The sequence below is a fragment of the Periplaneta americana genome, chromosome 9, assembly GCF_040183065.1.
Source record: "Periplaneta americana isolate PAMFEO1 chromosome 9, P.americana_PAMFEO1_priV1, whole genome shotgun sequence".
Lineage (NCBI taxonomy): Eukaryota > Metazoa > Arthropoda > Insecta > Blattodea > Blattidae > Periplaneta > Periplaneta americana.
The window spans coordinates 14,397,526-14,421,602 of NC_091125.1; the positions used below are offsets into that span (position 1 = coordinate 14,397,526).

Consider the following 24,077-nt stretch of genomic DNA (forward strand, 5'->3'; position numbering starts at 1 on the left):
TGAAGGATCCACTGGAAGGAATGGTAAATGTGAGAAGAGTTTGGGGCAGAAGAAGATATCAGATAATAGACGACATTAAGATATTTGGATCATATGAGGAGACAAAAAGGAAGGCAGAAAATAGGAAAGATTGGAGAAACATGAGTTTGCAGTGAAAGACCTACCCTTGGGTAGAACATTGAATGAATGAATGAATGAATGAATGAATGAATGAATGAATGAATGAATGAATGAATTCAGGAACAAACGACTTGTAACTTACAATAAGCTAATTATTCACTAAACTGTGTTTGAAAATATAATAGATTCTAGCCAATGAGAAGCTGTCTATTCAAGAATGCAATTTTGAAGAGAGAAGAGTTCGGGGCAGAAGATGATACCAGATGATAGACGACATTAAGGTATATAGATCACATGTGGAGACAAAGAGGAAGGCAGAAAATAGGAAAGAAAGCTGGATTTGCAGCGAAAGACCGGCCCTTGGGCAGAACACTATGTATGTATGTATGTATGTATGTATGTATGTATGTAAGCCAATTATATTTATTTATAACAAGTGCAGCAAAGTGGATGGGTATGGCTAGTTTAATATAAAAATATATGTCATAATAATGAGTTGTAAGATGTATCTCAAACCAAATGAACTAAAACAAGTTCTCAGTTAAATTAGTTAACTCACCTTTTTGTATGCTATGTCGGCAGCAATAGAAGCATTAATGGCTGCTTCATATGCACTTTTTAGTGTATCCACAATATCTTGATATGCCTTGCTGGCTCGAAGAGCAAAGTTTGCATCACGCTGTGTTGCATTGAATAAACTGTACAAATAATAAAAAACGAAGATGAGTAAAACTTCATATATTTACACATTTTTTAAAATTAATTTCTATTTCGTGTTGAATACCATAGTGCAGTTAAACTTAATATTATTTCTTAGCATAAATCAAAATGTCACTTATCATAATTTTCAAATAACGACCAGTCAGAGTAAAATCTGTAAATGAAGAACCATTTTCCAGCACAAATAGTTCCATCTGGAAGAATGGCAATTAACAGTCAAAATGGTAACTCTCAAATGATTTGTTATTGAATATAGTATTTTGTCAATTTAAATACGAGACTATTTTTAATGGGGAAGACATAACTGGTACCTAACCAATTTAGAAGCTTCATATTTAATACTAAAGCTATTTAGGATAGCAGTTAACTGTCAGGATAATTTTGTAACATTTCTAATTTCGTTTTAAGTGATTGGTGTTTCATCTACAGTATTTACAATATTATTGTACAACATTGAAACTTCCTTCCTAGGTACTTATTTAAAAATATCATGAAAGCCAGTTACTTGATATTACAAGGTACCGGTATTGGTAGTATAAAGTAACACTGATTGGTGAAAAGTTATTCCAAATTTTTAGTTACTTCTTTCTCATTTGTCTTACAACGAAATTAGAACAAAATGAGACTAGGAGATATAGAAAGTACTTACAGACAGGTAATAATTATGGTAATTACAATACCATATGTACTCTCACATTCATTCGGTTTAAATTACATTTTATGAATGATCAAGCAAAGCAATAAAATTGTTTACAAGATTAAAAACGTTGCATCAAATTCACTGTCCTCAACTACATTCTTAGACAGCTTCTTCTGTTCATAATATTACAACCTTCCCCTTTCCAATGGAATTAAGAGAAAATTGAACCACCAACGTTTTGTTTAAATGTTATCCAAATGGATGATTAAAAATAAATATTAAATAATAGGGCCTCTAATACTGTCCTATGGAAGAATAACACACTTTAATGAAATAAATTGGCAAATATTTATTATATTTATTTTTTTTACCTTTGCAAATGCCATGTATTATACTGTGTGGGTGTTACTGAATACTGGTACTGATACTGGTAGTTAATCACAAGGATTGAAGTCTTATTGCAGCAAGGAAGCAAATTTATGATAACAAAATTAACTAATAAAACATAAAATTTTAAGGAAATGCAGAGAAATGTGATGGGATTCATTGGATCTCTATATTCGTAATTCCATGAAATATTTATGCTATTTGTGATTGTTTTTGTGAGCATGATTGGGATTGTAAGGATGTTTGGCATTTGAAATAAAATTTTAATAATTATTTTCATTTCAATCCTTATAAAACTCACATTTAAAATTAACAAGGCAGAACCTTCTCGTTAAAAACTTCATAATTGCTTCCTCATTTCATAAGACTTAGTCTCGAGATAACAAAATGATTCACACATCAATATGATGCCAAAAAGTTGTTTGAAACTGCAATGAGTAGGCCTAATAATTAATGTCATCACAAAGAATTAGATTCATTTAAAAATTAATACCACACTTAAGTAGTTTAGAATTATTGGTACTAGACTATGTTAAATTAATTACCTACTTCTGTCTTTATACTTCCCGCATTTATTAATGATCCCCATTTATGTACGAATAATAATTTTGTATTAAATCAAATACCCTCTAACAATAATACTGGAAAGTTTACTTGTTTAGCATTGCAAGCAGGCAAAAAGTGACTGTGCTGCCATCTAGCAACTTGATTTGTTGATACACTCCTTGTGGCATGCTGGGTTACGTGAGGAAAAGCATATAGAGGTGTGCACTTGATGTCAATAAGAAAATGCAAAGCAATAGCATAATTTGGAATTGCTTTGTTCACAATATTTTAAATTAATAACAAGTCACAAATTTATTAGAATAGAAATGAATTGGCACAATTCTCTTATTTTCAAATGTATATGATTTAACTGTACATGACTCAGCAGCTTTTATACATCGCTTACCGGTATTTCGTTTCCTAACTACACTATATGGCTGTCCATTTTATTTTTGATATAATAGTTTATTAGCACATTGAAATATTTATCAATGAAGATATGGCCCAGTCTGCAAACAGAAATGTTAACGTTTAACCATTTTAAATAGCTCTTTCTTTTACACTGGTTCTAGTTTTACAAATATCATTATTAATTAAAAAAAAAAAGAACACAATTTTGTCTTAGGAGATAAAATTCTTAGAGAAAACCATTTTTGAATCTTTACAGTGGTTTTTTTTTTTTTTTCAATGTGTGTTGTTACATCATCATTTGGACTATCTGAAGAAAAACTTCGACAGATTTCGTGATTCACTCAGCTACTACATAACCCACAACATAAGTTCTTGCATTCTCTTGTAATACGTTGTTATTACCTTATTTGTATGCTAACATTTTTGCCATCATTGACAGTTTCATCCAAATAGAACTGAAAAAATTCAATTTAGCTGCCTCGATGTCTCCTTTCTTGAGTAAGCAAAAACAAATATTAACTTCACAGTTGTTTCTTTCAGAAAAGATTAGGAAATGATTCGTCATAGTTGCCTAATGTTAGCTCTTTGAGCAGCCGGAGTCACGTTGTTTCCATCTTTAGATCGAACAATAGAAAACAGATTTTCTATGCAGTCTTATATTAACCTTCTTATTATTAAACATTTAAATCCATACCTATAATGTAATTCTTTCCATAGCAATTTTAAAGCTGGGTTAATAACTTTATTTACGTATAAAATAAAACTTATCTAGGTATTTCGACTTAATTAATTTGCCAAATAGCATAAATAGCTTATATGGACCAACTATCAAGAAATTATATTTTGTATTAAGAAAGTAAAGTAGATTTATGCCATTCAGCAACTGATTCAGTTAACATAATCAATAATATATTATTGCTAATGACTATCTAATTACATGGTAGAGGAGTATCAACAATCTGTTTGACATCAGAGAACTGGCAGCCTCCATGATGCAAGATCTAATACGGTTTTGGAACCTTCGTGGTTCTTTCAAATGTGCTTTAAATTTGGTCCATGTTTACGGAACAGGAGCTCTTAAATTCAGTGAAGGAATAACTATTCTCTTCTGTCTGTTATTAAAGCAAAATATTAAACATAACAGACCTACAACTGATTTGAAACTTTTCCAATTACATCGTATTTTTACTTACACCTGACTTTTAAACTTTATTATTGTTATTGAAGTCCGATAATCTAAAGTGATCTGAATATATTTTATAATTTTTGTACAGACTAAGTCCCTTTAATTTTAAACTTTTTGTCTAGGACTCTCTCGTCTATCTCTATCTTTTGTAAATCTGAAGAGAGATCTAGCATCTTTTGCCAAGAGTAGTTTTTACAGAAGAACACAGAACAAACAATTCCACATTTTCCTGACATTATGTACAAGAACAATGCGAATAATCTTTATGACTTACATCACGTATGTGTTGAAGAACAAAACTCTGTCATAGTAACTGCGCAATCCCTCACGTCATCCTTGCTGCCTACAACCTCTGCTACATAGCACTGGTTAGTTATTCACCACTTTTATCGTGAACTTTCCAGTATTATTTTTAGAGAGTATTTGATTAAATTAAAATTAAGTTGACAATTTTCATAAACTTTTACATTTACGGTGTACATATTTCCATCCTGAGTGGAACAATGCACAATTTAACATTTACATGACACAATGCACTTGGATGACATCACTGAATTAACAGAAAGTGTGGCCAGATTGCTTGAATGCCAAGAACATAAATGCTTCACGTAATAAAAATGAAAATAATAAAAAAACCTGTTTGCAATAAGCTTACAGTATTGTCAACCATAATTAGACACACAGTACAACAACTCATCTTTCTTGTTGAAACATATTTACTGAAGAAGAAGTCACATGAGTTATGTTTACATAGATTTTGGCGAAGTTTCTTAGAGGCTGCACAACAACTATTCAAACTGTGTTAAATTATTAAATAAGTGGCGAGAAACTGGTTCCATCTTCACTAAGAAATGCTGTCTGAAGTGTAAACACAACTCATATGTTTCAACGAGGAAAATGCTTTATTGTATTGAGTGACTATGGTTAAAAATACGTTCTTTTACTCTTTCCGAATACAGTTTAGATAACTCACTAATGGAGAATAACTGCAAAAATATCAGCAGAATTGTGTCACTTAGTGCAAACAATAACAAGGAAAAACACACAAATATATTATACTAAAACTTACAGAGAATATTAATTTATTTCTTTATTCTGTAGGACCAAAAAAATAAATAAATAAATAAATAAAAATAATCTTTACTTACAGAGGTTGTTCTTGGAAATTTTTCTAAGAGAGATCATTGAAACATAGGTCTGATATTCAAAATTACAATGCCAGAACATTAAGAATGAATGTAGCAATCATGTTATCTATGAATCAATAAAATTATAGAATATATATACATAAACAAGTTTTCTTGCTTAAAGCTGATACAATATTTTTGGTATGAAGAAAGATTTTTCGCAGTTTATTTTACAAAGTATAAAAATAATAGCCTTTATTTTATGAATAGTATTATAGCTACATGGAACTAAATGGAACATTCCAGCAACTACACTGTATGCAGTTTGCTACACATGTTTACGTTGTATTCCAAATTCTTCGAAGCTCTTTGATGACTCATCATTTTCATTACCTCTCGCCACATAAAAGTTATGTTGTTCTCAAATGCCTGGAGCTTGATTTCACACTCAATAGTCCTTGTGCTTCTCAGTAGAGTTCCACTAGATCTTTTCAGTCCTTTTTCCCTGGGTCTAGCCATCTGCAGTATAACAGTTGTTCCTTATTTGAAGTTACATCTTCTCCACACAGGGAGCACTGTGTTCCTAATTCTATTCTCGTTATTTGGAGGTGTTCATCTAAACATTAGTTGGGTTATTACTAATCTGAAAAGGGCTACTGCCATTCTTAATGGAAGATGTTTAATCTTGTCAACAAATTTATTGATGGCTTCATATTTTTTTATTTAAAAGGTTCCTCTTTTCTATTCTTCTCTATTATGGTATATTTTGCGCTTCACTTCCTGTAGCTTTTCTTTGTAGCGAAATTTCTTTTGTTGGTGCCTGTAGGACTTTAGAACCTTGTTTAGCTGCCAGCTCTGCTTGTTCATTACCAAGTAGCCTCACAAGGGAAGGGACGAATTGTAGTATAATATTTCTATCTTGTGTTATCAAAATTTTGTACATGCTTCTGATTTCCTGGATAATTTTAGAAGTGGTATTGGTTATTGCTTGTATTGCTGATTTTTAATTCGTAAGTGTTACTATTTTCCTTCTTGTTTGAGGTCTATAAATAATGTTCTGCAACGTGATTGCATTCCTCTTAGTTCTACTTCGAAATTTTTTGTTCCTAGTCCGAGCGGTATGTAGGTCTATTGTGAGAAGATTTCGCTTTAGATTCCACCTCCTTAATGGGTTTGTGAGAGAAGCATCAAGTAAAATTTTGTATTCTGTTCTATATGATAGAAATCCATTTACTTTATTTTGGAGGTTTTTTATGTTGACAGAGATGTTTTACTTGAGTTATTATGACGTATGATATCAAGTATATTTGTGTTTATTTGCAGTTAGTTTTTCATATGATTGAATGGCTTGTAATAACTGTGGTCTTCTTGGACTGGATTGTTTCCTGTTGCTAGCTATTCTTAATGCTACATTTGGGTGGTTTTGACTGCACCAGTTATTAACCCTTCAGAGATCGTGCACGGTCTTCTTGACCGTGAGTGATAAACTTTTAAATCCTGTTTCAAGGTTACTTGAGTTCTGCCATTCACTCCTTCGGTACCTTTCATTCGACTCGCCCAAAATAAGTGGTGATTGTTGTCATGCATTTTGCTATTGGCCAGTTTGATTTTTAACTGTTTTCATACAGATCTGGTCACTTTGACCGTGTGCGACTCGTAACGTAAGCCAGTTTAGTTGTAACCTGGCTTATGAATTTTGTATAGCTTCTGAAATTTGTGGTTTTTCGTGTATACAGTACATACATTTATTATAGTGTGCTATTTTATTCTCACTACCTGTCTTCTAATGTAAGTATGTATATAGAAAAAGATGGAGTAACAAGCTGGAATATGCACTGCTCACTACGTAACAGACGAGTTGCTGAACATAATTTAGTAAGGATTTTGCCTGGTGTAAAACTGGTAGCAAGAAATGTATTCACTCTTTAGAGTGCTGGAAATTACCTTTTATTGATGCTATCATTGATGAAATCGTTAACTTCACTAATAAAATAAATATAAAAATGCGACCAAATTATATTCGTCCTAGGGATACGCACAATGCTGTGAGAATTGAAATTGAAGCTTTCACAGGTTTTCTCTATATAGCTGGAGTATTGACAGCAGCTCATCTAAACCTGTTTGAGTTTTGGTCTACTGATGAGACAGGAGTTCCTAATTTCAGGAATTATATGAATGTGAGAAGATTTAAGTTCCTGATCACAACCCTGAGATTTGATGATTCAAATATTTGGCAAGAGCGCAGAATAGTTGACAAGCTTGCTCCAATTCGATCCCCCCCCCCTTTTTTTTTTACAAATTGTTCAGAAATTATCTGATATAATTTTACTGTTAGTATGTCACGATCGACGAGATTTTACCATCCTTTAGAAAAAAGTGCAGTTTGAGACAATTTATAAAGAAAAACCCGGCAAGATATGGGATAAAGGTATTCTCTCTAGCATATGAGAAAACCTTTTATACTCTGAAAATGGAAGTCTACGCCTGTAAGCAGCCAGCTGAGCCTTATCAAGTTGATATCTCTGCTAAAATTGTAGTAAACAGGACGGTGCAGCCAATTAGTGAATTCAGGAGAAACATCACTGTGTCACTTCAGTGGCACTTGCATATGATCATCTATCAACTTATAAGTTAACATTGGTTTGAATGCTGCGAAAAAATAAAGAGGAGGTGCCTCCTTTATTTTTTACAAAGCCACTCTATGAAAAACAGCAGTATGTTTGGGTTCACCAAAGAAAAATCTACACTGTTTTACTGTCTGAAAATGAAGGCGATATTGCTCTTGTCCACAATGCACCATACCAATGACATTTACCCAGACTCTGAATAGTCTAAAAATCCTTACAAGTTGATGTTTCATAACTCAACAGAAGGAGGAGTGGACATGGTGGACCAGTACAAGTCTAGGTACTCGGTAGTAAGGACCAGTAACCGCTGGCCTCTAACTCTGTTCTTCACGCTACTGAATAGCAGAAATCAATAGTTTCATTATACTGAAACACAATCTTGGTCAGATTGACATGATTCGAAGGCAATTCCTACAAAATCTTAGCAAACAGTTGTGCAGAAAGTATCTACTTGAAAGACATCAACTTGCAAATCTGAAACGTCAACAGAGGAGAAATATTAGAGAAATTACTGAAACTGTAGAAGAAAGAAAATCACCTGCATCTGAAGAAGAAAAGGGTCCAGGAAGGTGTCAGCTCTGCAAGTGGGAAAGAAATCGTAAGTCCAAGAACAGATGTAGTGTGTGTCGCTGCTATATACAGTATGTGAAGAACATAAATAGGTTGGTCTGCGTAGCACAGTCGGTATAGCACTGGTCTTCTATGCTCGAGGTTGCGGGTTCGATTCCGACCCAGGTCAATGACATTTAAGTGTGGTTAAATGTAACAGGCTCATGTCAGTACATTTACTGGCATGTAAAAGAGCTCCTGCAGGACAAAATTCCGGCACACCGTCGACGCTGATATAACCTCAGCAGTTGCGAGTGTCTTTAAATAAACCATAGGCTAACAAACGCAGTCAACATGCACTGCTTGTGCTAATCCTGAAGAAAGTGTCGGTAGTGATGAAGTTGTGTAATATTTGTAAGATGTACGTTCTTTTCCATATACACATTCTAGAGATTATGATGTAGGACTTGACCATCTTATTTGTTTCTTTTCTTTTTATTTAGTTCTTTGAATTATTTCACATTAACAATTATTGTAATGAATAGATTAACACTGAAATAATGTTTTTATAAGTTTTGATCAATAAATGTTAGTGAAAAATACCAATTTCGTTACATTTTGTGCAGCTGATTAGACTGTGTGCGATCCATTAAGTAACTTTTACACGCGCGACCTCTCAAGGGTTAACAGGTTATTTTGATACTTCTGAATCTTTTGTTTGTTTGCTTCATATGCGAGGGGCGGTTTTCTCCTTTGTATCTGATAACTGGTTCAATATAACCTATATAGAGCGATTCAGAAGTCTGACACCATAGACAAACTCTGTTATTAATACAAACGGTAGAAAATGGAAAGAGGAGAAAGTTGCTGGAAATATGCAGTTTCCAATCTAATGTGCTTGAATTTTCAATGTAGAATGCACCATTGAGGCTGTACACTGGTACGAGCCTCAATGAGAACGGCTTATGCCTTGTTACCATGTTACTATGTTTATTTTATTACAATCAGCATACTGTACTAGGTATACTAGTCCTGTTTTCATTATGGACAAGCAGCATTCGTTTGTGAGCTGCAAATTTCAGATGAATTATTGGCTTGTAAAAATAATAATTACTGTAGCCACCTTACCTATTTTCAAATGTGTGAGGCATTGCCATGTCTAGTTTTTCTCCATGGTATCTAAACCTAGAAATATTCTAATTGAGGACTGCTTTTGCAAAACTTGCTAACTACAAAATTTGCAAAATTGGGATTTTGGTGGATTCGTTAACATAAAGCACATCTCTACACGATGTTAAAGTTATCTTAGTAAAATTGAATTATTTCTCTTCATTATAGTGTGTCAAAGTGTGGTGGTTGCACTTATAACCTACTTGTCTCCATTCAGTTTTTTGTCTCTCCTGTAAAATTTAGTTTTTCCAGTTAGCAAGTTTTGCAAAAACGGTCCTCAATTGTTGCTACCATTAACTAAGATCTTGCAACAACGAGGTGCTCTAAGTGAAGTGATGAAGAGCTAAATGGCAGTTAAAGTACAGCACGGTTCCAATTTCAAAGACTTGAACAACAATAGTGATGCAGTACCGGTAACTAAAATATTTTACATGCCACTTGTCCATAATGAAAACGAGACTACCATAAATTAAGAAATGATGACGATAATTAGCAGTGTTGCCAATACAAAAATGAAATTATTCAATTCTCATATAGTTATATAGTTCTCATACAATTCAATATAAGGAAATGTTTCTTTCCCATTATGAGAAGTTAAAAAAAAAAAAAACTGTTAAATGCTACATATTAACAATACAAAATTTATAATTTTTCGCCTTTAAATAATACACATCTAAAATCTGCCAGAATTGGCAGTACTGAATTAATTAAAGCCCTGGAACTGGCAATGCGCCCATATCTGTGTCTTATAGGCACGTAATTCAATACCACAAACGAAGAACAGTTGCAGTGGTACATGTTTCAGTTTGTAATGCACATGTGACAACAGAGCATTTTCCATTTTCAACGTTGAGAATTGAAGCGCATTAGATTGAAAACTAGATATTTCCAACAACTTCCCCTCTTTCCATTTGTCACTATCTGCACTAATAATGAAGTTTGTCTATAGCAGTGATATTCAACCTTTTTCTCCCTGTACCTCTAAGAAACACTTTTCCACTCAAGCTTGTACCCCCAAAGTTATGCTTAATTCAAATCATACATATAGAGCATTCCATGTTAAGAAAAAAGCATTGGTTTTAAGGACCTTGCCTAGTATATTGTAGAAGCTATGTGATAAGTAGGCATGCCTATGGCAAGTAATCATTTAATGGAATAGCCTCATACACACAATACTTTTTTCTTAACGTCGAAAGCTTTATAACTATCTAAACTAAATTACACTTAACAATTAGTATTAAACTATAAAAAAGAGAATAATGCTATTAAATAAGTAATTAAAGAAACAGGAGATGCCTGAGGTTGTTTCCTGCACGATTTTTGGTCGAATCTTCGTGAGTGCGAGTATCAAGTGATTTCTGTGTTTTGTTTTGATTGATGTCAATGTACAAAAACCCTGCTCACACAAATAAGAATAGCGGAGTGACAGAAGGTGTGTAATGGCAGTATCGTTAAGTTCCAATACTTTTTGCGAGCACAACCCAAAAGTAACAAATTGACAAGTTTTAGAATTTTATTTTCAATGAATTATTAACAGGCATCTCTAGCAGACATTCTTTCAGTTTTAATAGAAGTTCAGAGGAATTGATGGCTGTAATGGAAAACGGATTTATAATCCAATCTTGTGTGATATCTTCTTTCTCAATTTTTGGAAAGTATTTCAAAAACTGTATCTGAAATTTTCTAGGTGGCATTTAATTATTTCCAAAACTCCATCGGCAATACTAATTTCATTTCATCCTCTATGTTCAGAGATAGGAAAACTGCAAAATTCCATTTATTAACGCAGTCAATACAAGATAAAACTTTCACTTTGCCAAGGACTTTAAAATATTTCTTTGTCGAAACCTTGGAGTTGAGATTGAGATAATTTAAATTGGTTGAAAATATGTCACGAAACTAGTTGACAAATCCACCCTTCCTCTTCAAAATACGTCACAAGATCAGATTTTTATTTTTTAAGGAAACACTTCACCTCGTCTTTTCAATTAAAAAAGGTGAACCAATATATGTACCCATAACCACCACACTTCGTTGTGCAAAAACAGTTGAGTGTGTCTATATTCCATCTCCTCGGACTTTTTTTTTTTAAGACGGAAGTTCATGCACGTGACTTGATTAAATTCATCACTTTTACAGCAACGTTCAGCATTTTGTGTGAATCAGAGTTATTTTTTTCGCGACCAAGTTTTCTCAGTTACCAAATAAATTTGGGGTTAATTTCTGGAGCAACAAGACCACTTTTCTGACCTGTCAAAAAAAAAAAAAAAAAAGCAGATCCATCTGTGGAGACACCTACAAGCTAGTCCCAAGACAAATGTTATTCTGATCCTCTGAAATTATCAAGAATTTAAAGAATCTCCCTTTGTATGTTCTGGTAATTGTTTACATCCTAGAATTTTATCATCAATAGCGCATTTCTTAACATCAAAATAGCAAACATATGTAAGTAATTCGGCATTGTCAGACATATCCACCCATTCATCAATTTGAATCACAAATCTTTTGTTCAGTTTAATCTTTCCTACTATTTGCTCAACATCATCTTGTGCCATGTCATGAATTCTATGCCCTACACCGATTTGCATTAGCTCTGAACATTCATGAAATGTATATGCTTATTTTTAATATTATGTACCCCTAAGAAGTCTTCGCGTATCCCCAGTTGAATACCACTAGTCTATAGTGCCGGGTTTCTTAATCACTCTGTATGATCTATAGATATTATTCATTATACCCATATTAGCATCCCATTTGCAACCTGGTCTTTTCAATAGTGTTGATGTTTTTTTGTACTTTCAATTTCAAAGTATCAACAGGGGGGTCCAGTGAAAGTTTGTTGTCTAATGTTATTCCTAGATATGTGGTGTTACTGCTTCTGTTAATTGAGTTCCATCTATTAAAATGTTCAGTTCTTCAATCTTGTGCTTTACATTGAATATTTGGTAGGCAGTTTTTGTTATGTTTATTTGTATGTTATTATTGTCAGCCAGAGGTCTGCATTGGACGTTTTAGCTAGAGTGCCAAGTAGTTCATAGCATAATCCGATAGGTAGTGCACATGCATGATGGGTAAAAGTCTCGCGAGCAATAAATCCTTGAATGGTATAAGCAGAGCATTAGGCATTCATTTTTGTTACCGGCAAGTAAAAATGGAGTGCGAGCTAAAAGATGTGATGAAGTTGAAACTACTCAACAAAGAATACAAGTTAAGTGCTAAAGGTATGAAGAGTAATGTGTGGGACAAATTCTTACTTGTGACTTCTTGTAACTTTGTTCAACTTTGTTGTCATTCTCTTCTGCTGCAACTCATCTAAAGACACATGTGTGTAAATTTCGTTCAGAAAGAAGAAATCTGATTATGTGCCACTTGATATAAAACAGTGTTTTACACAGAAGTGTGACGAAATGTGCACAAGTGATCTTCGCCCATTTAAGATTGTTTGGGTACAAGATTTCAAACTATTGTAAGGAACTTATTAATATAAGTGCAGATTACACTGTGTAACAATGATTTTGTTTAAGTTAATTTTTTTTTGTGTTTCTAATTCAAAACTATTGTAAGGAACTTATTAATATAAGTGCAGATTACACTGTGTAACAATGATTTTGTTTAAGTTAATTTTTTTTTGTGTTTCTAATTCAGTATGTTGCAAATCACAAGAAAACATCAAATTCCCATGTATGAAATTGTTTTTAGAGATATGGCATCGATTTTCTTAATTTCAAGAAATAATATCTTCCATTTGTACAATATAAGTGAGTTTACAATAATAATTTTTTTCTATATTAAGGCAGAAAACTTATACAGGGGCTGAGCAAATGTGCAGAAGTTATTAAAGTACATTAAAACACTTACACGTCATAAAAATGCATACACATAGTGTCTAAAGAAGTATTTTTTCCTACTCTCCCTTTTGTAGGTTAAAACACTTACACATCATGGAAAGATATTCACAGTGTCTAAAAATGTATTCTTTTCTTACTTTTTCTCTTGTACCTTACATCAGACTCTGATCAATCTCCAGATGTAGTTGCCAAGCATCCGCTCACTATACTGTACTTGGTAGCCTATCTCTTTTCTAACAGTTGTAGGTCTTGATGGAATCTTTCGCCCTATTCCTCTGAGTATGCATCTATGTGTGACTTGAAAACGTCTAGATGCGACTGGAGGACATCTAACTTGAGTGACTTTCTGCAACCCATTGCATTGTAAATCTTCAGAAGACCCTACACCACCTCCCTGTAATTGTCCACTCTATGATTACCCAGGAAACCTTTCACTATATCACGGAAGCTTTTCCAGGTTCCCCTATGTATAGGTAGAAGTTTCGCAATGAATTCATCATCTTGAAGTAATTTTTTCACCAGGGTACCCACAAAAATTCCTCCCTTAACCTTCACCTCTGAGAGTTTGGGGAAGACAGATACTTGAAGACATCTGAATTTGTATCTAGTGCTTTTACAAATTCCTTGATGAGGCCAACCTTAATGTGGAGTGGAGGCATCAGAATCTTGTTTTCCTTCACAGAGACTTCCCACCTGTTTTTCTCACCAACCACAAACTCCGTCTTCAATGGGCATTCACTGGTCTGAAAATGCCTGGCTATATCCCTTCTAGCCTACAGGCAGAGAAAACAGGGATATTTTGTGCATCCACCTTGTTGTCCCATCAAAGACACAATCATTTTTAAGTCACTAATTACATTCCACTGTTGTTCTGCATAGTCAACCATCTGCAGAAACTGCTGGACATTGGAGTGATCTTCTTTAAGATGGGCTGAATGAGCAATTGGAATTGAGGGACACTTGTTGCCATTGTGGAGGAGGACAGCTTTCAGACTCTTGCACGAACTGTGAATGAAGAGCTGCCAGTCCTTTGGATAATAGGGAAACACTATTTCTTTAACAGGTCTCCCACATTATGGCAATAACACAGTTTGTCAGCGAGAGTGAAGTATTGCGAGAACGTTTGGTGACACTTCCTCTTGTCCGGATACCTTGCAGCTCTAGTCCAAAATGTTCCACTACTTTTAATCTTCATGTTAAAAGTTCTGCACACGATTTTATTAATCCTAAGTCCCTGATTAAATCATTTAACTCCTTTTGAGTGGGAAAGTGAGTTGTAGCCTCTACATCCTCTGAGAAGTCCTCTTCCTCTCTGACACGATTCACTATTGGAAAAGTTAGACTACTGCCATCCTGAAGGAGGAGAAACCAGAAGCTCCTCGTCGTGTGCAATAGGCCTGAGTGATGATGGTGGGTCCGGATATTCGAACACATTGTTTTCGTACCTCTTCTGTGATGGGATAAGTCAACAACACAGAAATAGCAGGTATGCAGGTGATTTGTTGGTTCATACCAGATTAGAGGCATACCAAACTTCATTCTTCTGCTCTCTCTCCTCTGTACCAGGCCTCGAGAATGAATCTACAGCTCCTACACACAACATGTGGTACCCATTTTTTGTCTTGATCATCCACAGGTACACCGCAATATGACTTGTAGGCTGAGTGGAAGTTGTTGGCATAGTTAATTCTGTTCTTCACCACTCTGGAGGTAAGGAAGACCCACACACAAACCCACACACGTAAAAAATCAGTCTGGATCATGCTTAAAATCACTGGGAGACACCGTCATTAATCAGCCTTGTCTGTGAAGCAGTCAATTAGATTAACTCTATAAATATAAGTTGAATATTACAAAAAATACAGAAGATGTGCTAAGCAAATATTACATAAATATTACAACTCCAATCGATTCTATGAGATTCCTCACTAATATTAACAGCATCAAAATGACAATAGAAGAAAACGCACTGATTCAATATGAAAAACTTATCAGATTACCAGGAAACAATTGGCATTCATACAGTCCTCTCTGTAGATTGAAAACTCAAAAAAGTTTCATATCCATTGTTCAAGAATTAAAATAGAAAATCAATATCCCGAATTTAAAAGAAAACTTACAAATTAAACCAAACCCTTTAACGCTATTAAATATAGAATATAATCTAAATTTAACAGAAGAAATACTGAAATCAGAAGTAAGCACTGAAATACTGAAACAATTGTCTTTAGAGACAATTAATATTAGGTACCCTCCACAAAACTGGCTTCATTTATACACCGACGGATCCTTGATCTCCAGAGAACAAGGTGCCGGTGCAGGTGTTACGTGCTGTCCCTTCTCACTTTATAGATCTGTTGGATATGGAACAACAAGTTTTGATGGTGAAATCATTGCAATAAGTGAGTGTCTGAGGAATCTTCTATGCCACATCAATAAATTTAAGAATGCAGTTATATTGTCAGACTCCAAAGCAGCTATTCTATCAATCGTCTCTAAACACACACCTTCATCTCAAACAGCAGAAATAACTAAAATACTCTCTCAATTAATATCACTCAATAAAAGAATTGTATTCCAATGGATACCATCCCATTGTGGAATCCTGGGAAACGAGAATGCGGATGCTTTAGCAAAGAAGGGCAGCACTGCTACTTACAGACCTGTTACTAAATCTACGTATTACTCTGTGAAGAGATTTATTAAATCTACATACTTAGACTTCAACAAACAAAATTTGATAACACAATCCCAAAGGAAAAAATGGAACTCTATGCATCAAAATCCACAGTTAATTCCCGATTTACCACACAAATCGTCTGTAACTGCATTTAGATTGGCAACAGGCCATGATTGTTTGGCCAAACACCTGCATAGAATTGGAATATATCAGTCCCCTAACTGCCCATTATGCAACTCAAACTAAGAAATGGATTCGGAACATCTCAAAATCTGTGCTTCAGTGGCTGGTCATGATAATATCTTTGAAAAATATTGGAGTGCAAGAGGTCAAATGACTTTATTGTCAAACGCCTGGCATTAGAAAACAACAACAACATATTACATAAACTATTAAATTACAATATTGACCACTAGGAACAGAGAAACGATTACAAGAATGTAGAAGTACCCAATTTTTCTTATTTGTGATCTAATTTATCCAATAAATGCATAAAATTTACTTAAACAAACCAAAAGTTCTTTTTTTTTTTTTTTTTTTTACACAGTGTTATGGATGTTTAAATGTAATATAAATGTTGTAGGTACTTTTTTTTTTTCACAAGAGTGATTTTGTTTTTGCCACATCTGAGAGATGTTATTGAATGTAAATGTAATTATTATAAATGGAGAACACAATCACGATACCGGTAATGCAAGAACCATATCAAGTTTTCTAGTATTAATAATAATCTCTAATAAATAATTAGGGTTTCAATCTTTGCATCTGTAGCAGTTGTACAGCATGATTATTAGTTTTATTATATTTTCTATGATGTTATCTCTGTACTAATATTGTTATTAATCTACTGCTATATTAATAATATTTTGTAAAACATTTCTACATTGTTGCAGTAGGCTATATTTGTTAGGATAGATTCACTATTTTGCCATTTAAATGTTTGCTTTATGATTTCACTGAGCAACGATCTATTAATTGAAATTAAAATGTTACATGCATTTTTGCAATTTCTTTTAGAACAAATAAATTTGTCTTTAGTTCATAGGCTGTTGTGCACCACCTGGTTCAGAAATCACGAGCCACCACTGCATTATCGTAAGTTCGAAATGCCCCCTACGATAGATATATCTACTTAGGCGCATGTCTTCAAGACTATAAAGTAGCTCAGAACTAGAGCTTAGGCTCTATAATCATTTCGTCATGAGTTCAAATCCACATTGTGACAGAATTATTTAATTCCATTTTTTATCATATCTTTGTGGTATAAATCCAGCTGTAACGGCTGGGAGGATCATCGTGCTAACCACACGATACCTCCATTCTGGTTGGATGATCGTCCACCTCTGCTTCGGCATGTGGGGGTGAGGCTAGCAGCCGGCTGGTCAGTCTAGGCCCTTCACGGGCTGTAGCACCACGGATTATTATTATGTGGTATAAACATACCACTTTAGCAATAATGTTTGGCTTACCTAAGAACCCTGTATGTATTTAAGTCAGGTTTAAGGCAGCAATTGGATTTTGGCTTTCAGGACTGAGTTCAATAAGTGAATTATATTTATGAATAATTTCAAGTGAAAAATTGTTCCAGAGCCAGGTATCGAACCCAGGGCCTTTGACTGAGCGCATCAATGCTCTACCGACTAGGAACTGTACCAGACACCACTCAATTTTTCCCTATATATCCACATACCTCAAGTGAGCTGACAAGACGTCAAGCCCAACATTGAGTGCACACAAACTCTTACCTAAGAACCCTGTAAGTATTTAAGTCAGGTTTAAGGCAGCAATTGGATTTTGGCTTTCAGGACTGAGTTCAATAAGTGAATTATATTTATGAATAATTTCAAGTGAAAAATTGTTCCAGAGCCAGGTATCGAACCCAGGGCCTTTGACTGAGCGCATCAATGCTCTACCGACTAGGAACTGTACCAGACACCACTCAATTTTTCCCTATATATCCACATACCTCAAGTGAGCTGACAAGACGTCAAGCCCAACATTGAGTGCACACAAACTCTTCGTGACTTGAATTGAAGGGGTCAGAGCTATAGTGGGCCAAGCGCCATACATTAAAAACGGAGAAAACAAGGGTTAAAATTAAGTGAATACTATAATTCAATGAAACATATAGCAAGTAATATAAAGTATACACATTAAAACTAAATGATATGTCAATCTTCATTAAATTATGGTATCCACTTAAATTTAACCCTTGCTTTCTCCGTTTTTAATAAATGGCGCTTGGCCCACTATAGCTCTGAACCCTTCAATTGTGGTTTTCTGTTAACGAACCCGGGACAGTTCCTGAGTAGCTCAGTCGGTAAAGTATAGGTGGGCTCAGCCAAGGGTCCCGAGTTCGATACCTGGCTCCAGAACAATTTTTCCCTTGAAATTATTCAAGTCAGATTCACAGGAAGCTATACCTGAAAGCCAGATTTGCATAATATACGTCACTGTTCGTTAACAGAAAACCACAATTCAAGTCACACAGAGTTTGTGTGCACTCAATGTTGGGCATGATATCTTGTCAGTCCACTTGAGGTATGTGGATATAAAGGGAAAATTTGAGCTAGTGTCTGGTACAGTTCCTGGGTAGCTCAGTCGGAAGAGCATTGACGCGCTCAGCCAAAGGTCCCAGGTTCGATACCCAGCTCCAGGACAATTTTTCTCTTGAAATTATTCAAGTCGGCTTCACAGGGAGCTATACTTGGAAGCCAGATTTGTATTGTATTTATGTCAGTTAGTTTAAGGCAGCAAATGATATTTTGGTTTTCAGGACTGAGTTCAGTAGTAAATTATAGTCCGTTATGTTTCCTATATCTTAATATCGACCAGACTACAGATGGTGTTGCAAAGATCATCAAGTGACAAACATTCAATTAACCCTCAATTATCAATTAGGAGACCACGACCTATTTCAGTCTATGGATCAGAAGCTGGACTTTGCCAAAAAAGATGTTCAACATATAACTACCAACGAATTGAAATTCATGAGGAAAATAGCATGATACACACTTTGGCATAGAAAACGAAATACAGAAATTTTGGAAGAATTGAATGTCCAACATAAATTATATTAAATTTTCTTCAAATCTATAAAGTTAATTGGAAACAGTAGACCTATGTCGAGAGAATGTCAACAGAAAGATGGCCAAAGACAATGCTACATTACCACCCTTCTGGACAACAATCTGCTGGAAGACCATTAAAAAGATGGCATGAGCCAATTGAGACCGCAACAGACAACAAGGTCTAGTGCTTGAATTGGATGATGATGATGATGATGATGATGACGATGATGATGATGATGATACCACATATCTATCTTCCTTTGAAACGACAATGAATGAACTGTGGGTCAAAACTTTGATTTAGAACCAAACAAGAGTCAAACTTTTTTTTTTTGGGACGATTGTCCTATCAATGTGAAAGTCTTACTTTTGAGAAAAAAGTGACACCTAGCATCTTTGATATTTCAAGGTCTCAATTGTATATGGATAAGTTAATTTAACTCAGACTTACTCTCTGTAGTATTGAGATCTGTTGTATAACTTGTCAGCATGTATCTGAGCCTTCAATACATACTTCTCCCTATAAAGCGGATTAAGGCGATAGAGTATTCCTTCCTTCTTCTCTAGTAGTGAAATTAAATCCGTCATGTTTGGTTCTAATTCTTGGAAGTGCTGTGAAAAGCAACTGTAGATGAGTTACAGAGAATTATTTAATTTAGTTTTTTAACATAAAATTCACACTTTTAGGGTGCTATTCATAGACATTTCGCAGCACGCGCTACGAGCGTACTAAGCTAGCCCAGCTATCCACTGGTTACTAGTACAGAATTCAAATCATATCCTATCGCTAACACTGGTTTATGAATACGAAAAACGCTGATCATCCACCGGAAGCCCGCGCTAAAAATGTCTATGAATAAGGCCCTTAATATTTATACACAGAACATAAGGTATACATTTTCTCAACAACAACAAAAACAAAAACAACAACAACAACAATAATAATAATAATAATAATAATAATAATAATAATAATAATAATAATAATAGTTAATAATAATCTCTTATAGCGGAAGTTAATAAACTTGAAGAAAATTACTCTTGCAATGAATATTAATAGAAAATATAAAAAATGTAATTTTTAATAAAATGTAGCAATCATCACTTTTGTAAAGTACAAAATTGAAGTCTCTTATATCGAGAAAAGTGAGCACCACTATACACAATGGTAAGCCCTATCTCTTACCAATATATATATATATATATATATATATATATATATATATATATATATATATATATATATATATATATGGGTCATTTGCAAAATTTGTATAACAAATGGGCGATTGAGAACATCAAAATTAAAGTACTATTTAGTGCATATTCTGCATATATTAATATAGTGCAATGTCTCTGCCATAGTAATCAGCCACTGTACACTCACCTTGCTTTACAGCAATGTTTTGAATGATGTAACAGACATGACATGGAGTAACAGATCTAACAGGCAACAGACTTGACAAAGCAAACAAGCATGTGCTAACCTAAATTTTTTTGCTTAAAATTCTTCAAAATAGCAACTTCACTACTGGATTCGTGTACTATTATGTCCTCATGATCTTGACATATGTTGTTATTTGTGGAAAACACAACACAAACAGATCTGACAGAGTAAAAATGCATGCTTAAACTAAAACATGAAGCAAGAGTATGACACACAAACTCGCCAAATCAAAATGGGTGAACATAGCAGTACAATCAAAATGGGTCTTTGTGCATCATCTTGGCTTGTGCTGATATCTGTGGGATTTCTTTTTCAACTGTGTATCCATAGGAACAGAATGGTGTAGCAGACCAGACTGACTTAATGGACTAGAGTAATGATGTAATCATATTTAAGGAAATATAAACTCAGACATAAATGAAGAAGTTTTGATAATATCAAATGTTTCTTTAATTTTTTTCTCAATTACATTATTAAAAAAACCTTTATCTGGACATAAACATGCTCAATTTTAAAAACTTAACTAATGTGGACATGGCATTTTAGCTGTCACTACGAGAATTTTATTTTATTCTCGTGAAATATTTCATATGAAGGAAATAATTCTTGTGACGTTTACTACATTAGTATTAAAACTACTCACTGTTAGGAATTTATAACTCTATCGTTATAAATGCAATAATGGGAAGGGTAAGAATTGATGGACATCATTTGTTACACAAATTCTGCAAATGACCCATATATATATATACTGGGTGTTCAGTCCAAAGTGTGTCATGGCTCGCTGTATGCCGTCATATGGCTAGTCGATGAGCCTAGAGAATTCAATCTTCCTACACTTCCGCAGAGGTGTATTACCTATGTGTCAGAGAAGTTGCATAGCAAGTACGGCTTTCATTCTTAAGAGTACTTACTGAAATGTACGGTAACACCTGTAGTGGCAGGAATGTGAACTGTTTGGAAACATGTACTGAGGTGGGTTTTTTTCTTACTGTCGGGATATGGGGAGAGGGTTAAGGTGATTTCTTACGTATTTGTTGACATTAACTTCGACGGTCAACATGGACACGGAGCATTTGATTTGATTTTGGAATGTTGCCATACGCAACCGATGATAACGAATACCCTGCGTACAACTTAGCCGCGCAAAACACAGTTCGAAAGAGATTATGGTAGCACACAGACAGTACAGACCGCCATCTGTTGCTACGACGTTCAAGTTATACCGTACACGTTCTCAAGTTCAGATTGAACGCCTTGATTAATAGGCAACTTCTCTGACATAAAAGATGAAACTCGCTTCAAATCTCTGACTCACAACAGTGATGTCATGACACACTTTGAAATGAACACCCAGTATTTTGCATTTATATTAGTCTAGCATAATTCAGAGCTCAGATTCGTATACAGAGTGTAACTGAATGACTTTTTAAAAATTTGGGGGAATGTAGAGGATGGTGAAGATTTTTCACCAAGGAACCCAGGAAAGGAAATGAGAATTGGAGTATGTACAGCATTTTATGAACTGTGAGCCAATCACTTGAGGAACTTGTTTAAAATGTAAATAAAGCTAGATCAGTGGTGAGTTTACTTGTATCAGCTTTGTCATTTTTTTTCTTGTTGATTGCTGAGTGAGAGAAACTGGAACTGTGGCCTGCACACTCTCCTAACCTCACCCCTCCTGAGTTTTTCCTATGAGAGTATGTGAAAGCTATTGTGTACGCAACACCAATAGAAACAGTAAATGAGAGTACTGAGCGCATTTTTACAACATCATTACAGTATTTGATACCATAAGAGGAGACCGTGAAATCTTTCAGAAAGTAAGACAAAACATGGTCTGTCATTGCATGGTATGTAACCAAGTTGTTGGTCGTCACTTTGAACACTTATTGTAAATGTGAAAGTCAATAAAGTTCTTCGAACTACTCTGATGTCTTATTTAGCCTACTGAATTCATAGAAAGTTCGTCATCATAAGAACAGGAAAAGCAACATCTCACAGTGCTGTAGATACTCCAATTCTCATTCAGGGTCATGGATGCCTTGGTGAAAAATCTTCACTCTATCATCCTCTACATCCCTCAAATTTTGAGAAAGTCACTCAGTTATACCCTGTACAATGTATGTCCATCAGTGTTATACACATATATCAGAGATCTGCACAGGCCAATATCTTAAGGCTTGGCATGGCCCAACCCATTCACCACTGAACCCAAACTCTATCCGAGTCCAAGATTGTTTTTAAATGTATTACCATACTCACCCAAAACTTGAAAGCATCCAAAGGTGCTCAGTGAAGGCTAAAATTAAGAGATTAGTTTACCCAATTTAGTTGTGTTACAATGTTACAGTTGGGGTAAAGATAACCTTAGCAAAGAAATGACATCAACTCGATAATAAGTCAATCAAGTTATGTAATATGAAAATGAGAACCCACTGGCTACTGCTGATCCCTGTTGTAACTCATTACTGCGTACTAATGAACTTACGATTTAATGTGATATAGGTTATTTTGGTTGCACTACTAAAGTAAAAATAAAATATGTATATTATAACAGTAACAAATATAAATGACACTCGAGAGGAAATTAAACACAGATATGGGAAATGCCTGGTATTATTCGGTTGAGAAGCTTTTGTCATCCAGGCTGCTTTAAAAAAAATGAAACTTAGAATTTATAAAACAGTTACATTACTGGTTGTTCTGTATGGTTGTGAAACTTGGACTCTCACTCTGAGAGAGGAACAGAAGTTAAGGGTGTTCGAGAATAAAGTGCTCAGGAAAATCTTTGGGGCTAAGTGGGATGAAGTTACAGGAGGATGGAGAAAGTTACAGAACTCAGAACTGTACGCATTGTATTCTTCACCTCACATAATTAGGAATATTAAATGCAGACGTTTAAGATAGGCAGGACATGTAGGACATATGGGTAAATCCAGAACTGCACATAGAATATTAGTTGTGAGACCTGAGGAAAAAAGAGCTTTGGGGAGGCTGGGACGTAGATTGGAGGATAATATTAAAATGAATTTGAGGGAGTTCGAATATGATGGTAGGGACTGGATTAATCCTGCTCAGGGTAGGGATTAATGGGGGGCTTATGTGAGGGTGGCAATGAACCTCTCAGTTTATAAGTAACTTTGTATATTTGCTGTACAGAGGCATAAGCTGGGTCAAACTTGGGTCCACATGCTTGGCCCATGCCCCTGCAGATCTCTGATGAATGTATGTACATGTATGTATGTATGTATGTATGTATGTATGTATGTATGTATGTATGTATGTATGTATGTATGTATGTATGTAGGTAGATGTATGTATGTATGTATGTAGGTGTATGTAGGTGTATGTATGTATGTATGTATGTAGGTAGGTGTATGTATGTATGTACAAGTATGTATGTATGTATGTATGTATATATATATATATATATATATATATGTACAAAAAAGAGAGAGCGAGACAGAGAGAGGGGAGAGGGAGGGGGATGGAGGTCGGGAGAGGGGAGGGATGGAGGGGTAGAGAGTAGAGAAAAAAGAGAGAGG

The 24,077-nt window shown here is 34.7% G+C and overlaps 1 protein-coding gene across 7 annotated transcripts in view; it reads right to left on the minus strand.

Moving 5' to 3' along the window:
- Window positions 1-24,077, minus strand: part of wb (wing blister) — a 1,096,738-nt gene that overhangs the window by 172,418 nt on the left and 900,243 nt on the right. For all 7 annotated transcript variants that reach the window (XR_011333780.1, XM_069834429.1, XM_069834431.1 and 4 more), the window contains 2 exons: window positions 19,534-19,694; window positions 680-818 (listed from right to left, as the gene is read on the minus strand). Coding sequence is in view for 6 of the 7 variants with exons in the window: in XM_069834429.1 (XP_069690530.1) it covers window positions 680-818; window positions 19,534-19,694 (300 nt within the window). In the remaining variant the exon portion in view is untranslated. The remainder of the gene's footprint in view (window positions 1-679; window positions 819-19,533; window positions 19,695-24,077) is intronic.